At 55.9% G+C, this 2445-nt stretch overlaps 1 protein-coding gene across 1 annotated transcript; it reads right to left on the reverse strand.

The window, feature by feature from the left end:
- Positions 1-341: 341 nt before the first annotated feature.
- Positions 342-1863, reverse strand: LOC136517933 (phosphoglycerate mutase-like protein AT74). The gene is made up of 2 exons (XM_066511589.1): positions 1278-1863; positions 342-1181 (listed from the first exon to the last, which is right to left on the reverse strand). The coding sequence occupies exons 1-2, from the start codon at positions 1732-1734 to the stop codon at positions 739-741; spliced, it is 900 nt and encodes a 299-aa protein (XP_066367686.1). The 5' UTR covers positions 1735-1863; the 3' UTR covers positions 342-738.
- Between the last annotated feature and the right edge of the window lie 582 nt (positions 1864-2445).

Raw genomic sequence — 2445 nt, forward strand, 5'->3', positions numbered from 1 at the left:
CCTAGGGAACATCCACCCTCTCTTTTGGGTTGAGGGCATCACGATGTTTGCTTCGCGTGTTTGGCGGTGATTTTGGGACAGTGGTCGAAAAGTTTTGAAAGAAATTTTACGGCTCCCATTCAAAAAACCCCCCTGATGACCAGCATGTGAAAAACGGCACCGCTAGTACTGTTCGTTGACAGTAATAGCCAAACAATTTTGCCGGAAAAATGGATGTTGGTAGCAAACAAGATGCAGAGATATGTAGTATCCGGTACGCTCGCTTTTCAGAAAGGAACTTGAATTGTTGTTAGAATGCCAACGTACCTGTGCTGTGTGAAAGGACCTTGCTTAAATAAAGAAAGCAGTAGGTAAAGGAGCCATCTTTATTTTATTAGTTAATCAAAGACAGCCAACCATTGTGAGTTTTGTCAGTTTTCCAGCTAGGAACATACAGAATCAAGTTAGAGCTAGCACCTTCAGATACAGTGGCAGTATGTCTTTTTAGCATTTTCTGAATTTGCCCCCAAATCATTCTAGCTAATAGCTATTATGAACATGTTACAGACTCTCGACTGTTGAGGAAGAAAGAGATCAGCAATGGCTAAATGCACCGTCGCTGCTCTGTTCTTCCCCCCATGGTATAACATCTACTAGTAGCAGAAATCGCCATCCAATCCAATGGAAAGAATTTCGAAGGGGCAGAGAGAGAAAGAAAGAAAGAAAGAGGCGAGTGAGTGGATGGATGAATAGTTATAGTTACTCCAGCAGCTTGGTCTTGCCATTCTCCTTGTCCTCTGGTTCGTCGTCGTCCGAGGAGGAGGTCTCCGACGAGTCGTTGGGCTCCTCGAAGAAGGTGTCAATGAAGGAGGAGCACTCCTCGGCCCAGCTGCGGCGGTTGGCGGAGGCGCGCCACTGCTGGTCGGCGATCATCTCGGGCGACATGCCCCACTGCTGGAGCTCCTCCTTGGTGTGGTGCACGAGGAGGGAGTACTCGCCGCCGGGGCCCAGCTGCATGACCCTGAACTCGCAGTTGTCGAAGTTGTTGAGGCGCTCGAACTGCGCCACCGTCCACTTGAACCACTTCATGAGGAACACCCGCGAGGTGAGGCCGTGGGAGACGATCACCAGGTTGGTCTCGCAGCTGGGGTCCTGGTCCAGCCTCCCCATGTCGATGTCCCGCCACAGCGACTCCAGGAAGCCTGCAATGCAATGCAATGCAAATCCATGGGTTTGATTGATGTGTCAATGGTGGAGGAGAAGAGCAGGAGACGATGGATCGGATCGGATCATCATACTGGCGACGCGGTCGAAGACGTCGGCGGCGGACTCGCCCTCGGGGAACCGGAAGAAGAAGCGGCCGAAGCGCTGGCGAGTCTCCTTGACGGCGCGCATGCGCTCCTCGACCTGGAAGTTGCCGAAGTCCTGCTCGCGGACGCGGCACTCCTCGCGGGCGCCGATGACGCGGTCCCGCGGGAAGGCACGGCCGATCTCGCGCAGCGTGGCGCGGGTGCGCGCGTAGGGGGACACGTAGAAGTAGACCTTCCAGTTGCCTCCCGCCGCCGCCACCACGTCGTGGATGCGCCGGCCCGCGGCGCGCGCCTGCTCCGCGCCCAGCGCCGTGAGCGGGATGCGGTAGTCGGGCGTGGTGGTGTAGGCCGACATGTCCAGGTTCCCCTGGCTCTCGCCGTGCCGCACCAGGATGATGCGCTTCGGCAGCCGCCGCGCGCACTGCGGGTGGTGCTGCCGCGTCATCTCGCAGAACCGGCACTCACTGCTGCCGGTCGTGTGCCGCTGCCGGTTGTGGTGGTGGTGGTGCTTCTGCTGCTGCTGCCTGGCCTGTTGCGGCGACAGGGTGGTGGTGGCGCGATGCCGTGTCGTGTGACATGGGTAGCTGGCGCCGGGGTATATATAAAGCAGGTGAGGTGGTTGGGTGATGGGTGGGGCCGTGGGGGCAACGAAAGCAGTTTATTTTGTGGGGTTCCGGGCAGCGGCGCTCCGATCACCAGCTGGAGCCATGGAGGAGGAGGCTGCCGCGGGAACGGGATTCGGCCTCGCTGGCAGCAAAGCCTTACACTGCAAGGAATAATCTCGGCAGATTAGTAGGAATGGTATGATTACCACCACTGCTGCCACAGTCATCAGGATAAAAATATTGCTGCCAGTTTTGTCAACTCCAATTGAGATCGATCACTGCCTTCAACATGACATAAGATTGAATAAATCATCCTAGCTGTATCTGATTTTAATAAAGACAAGTGACACCTGAATCAAATTACACGAGAACCAAAAAAAACATATCCCGAGGGACGAGGCCTTCATCAAACACGGTGCGGGCTGCAGAAGGTGTGGCCTGAATGCCTGATACGGTGGCTGTCGTATCCCAGTGTCCTTGCTCCCGCGCCAAGGAGTCGGTGCATGCATGTGCGCTGCAAGGGGCCACGAGAAGCAGCCGAGCTCCTGCCC

Source organism: Miscanthus floridulus, chromosome 17 (genome assembly GCF_019320115.1).
Source record: "Miscanthus floridulus cultivar M001 chromosome 17, ASM1932011v1, whole genome shotgun sequence".
Taxonomy (NCBI): Eukaryota; Viridiplantae; Streptophyta; class Magnoliopsida; order Poales; family Poaceae; genus Miscanthus; species Miscanthus floridulus.